Source organism: Eimeria tenella, genomic scaffold, assembly GCF_000499545.2.
Source record: "Eimeria tenella Houghton genomic scaffold, Eth_scaff2251, whole genome shotgun sequence".
NCBI classification, from domain to species: domain Eukaryota; phylum Apicomplexa; class Conoidasida; order Eucoccidiorida; family Eimeriidae; genus Eimeria; species Eimeria tenella.
The window spans coordinates 1,754-2,112 of NW_013542107.1; the positions used below are offsets into that span (position 1 = coordinate 1,754).

General features: G+C 68.0%; 1 protein-coding gene across 1 annotated transcript in view; it reads right to left on the bottom strand.

The window, feature by feature from the left end:
* ETH_00039755 (uncharacterized protein) overlaps positions 1-359 on the bottom strand; it is a gene marked incomplete at both ends in the record, with an annotated part of 1,923 nt that overhangs the window by 994 nt on the left and 570 nt on the right. Inside the window, one exon of the mRNA XM_013374740.1 lies at positions 35-358. Within this exon, the coding sequence (XP_013230194.1) occupies positions 35-358 (324 nt within the window). The remainder of the gene's footprint in view (positions 1-34; position 359) is intronic.

Below are 359 nucleotides of genomic sequence, written 5' to 3' on the forward strand. Positions count from 1 at the left end.
CAGCCGCTGCAGCGGCCGCTCCCAGGGCACACACCTGCAGCAGCAGCAGCAGCAGCAGCAGCACAGCGGCACCCATAAGCGCCGCAAATCCCAGCTCCCGCTCCCCGCTACAGCGGCCAGCGACAAGCGACACAAAACAGCAGCAAAACAACAGCAGCAACTGCAGCAGCAGCAGCAGCAGCAGCAGCAGACCGAGCAGCAGCGCAGCAGGAGGCGCGTTCCACTTGCTGAAGTGCTGCAGCAGCAGCTGCCGCAGCGGCCTGCAGCGCAAATTCGGCAGCGAAGTCAGCAGCAACGCGGGGCGGGCCCGGGGCCCCAGGGCCCCCCGCCAAGCAGCAGGAAGTCTGGAGGGCCACACG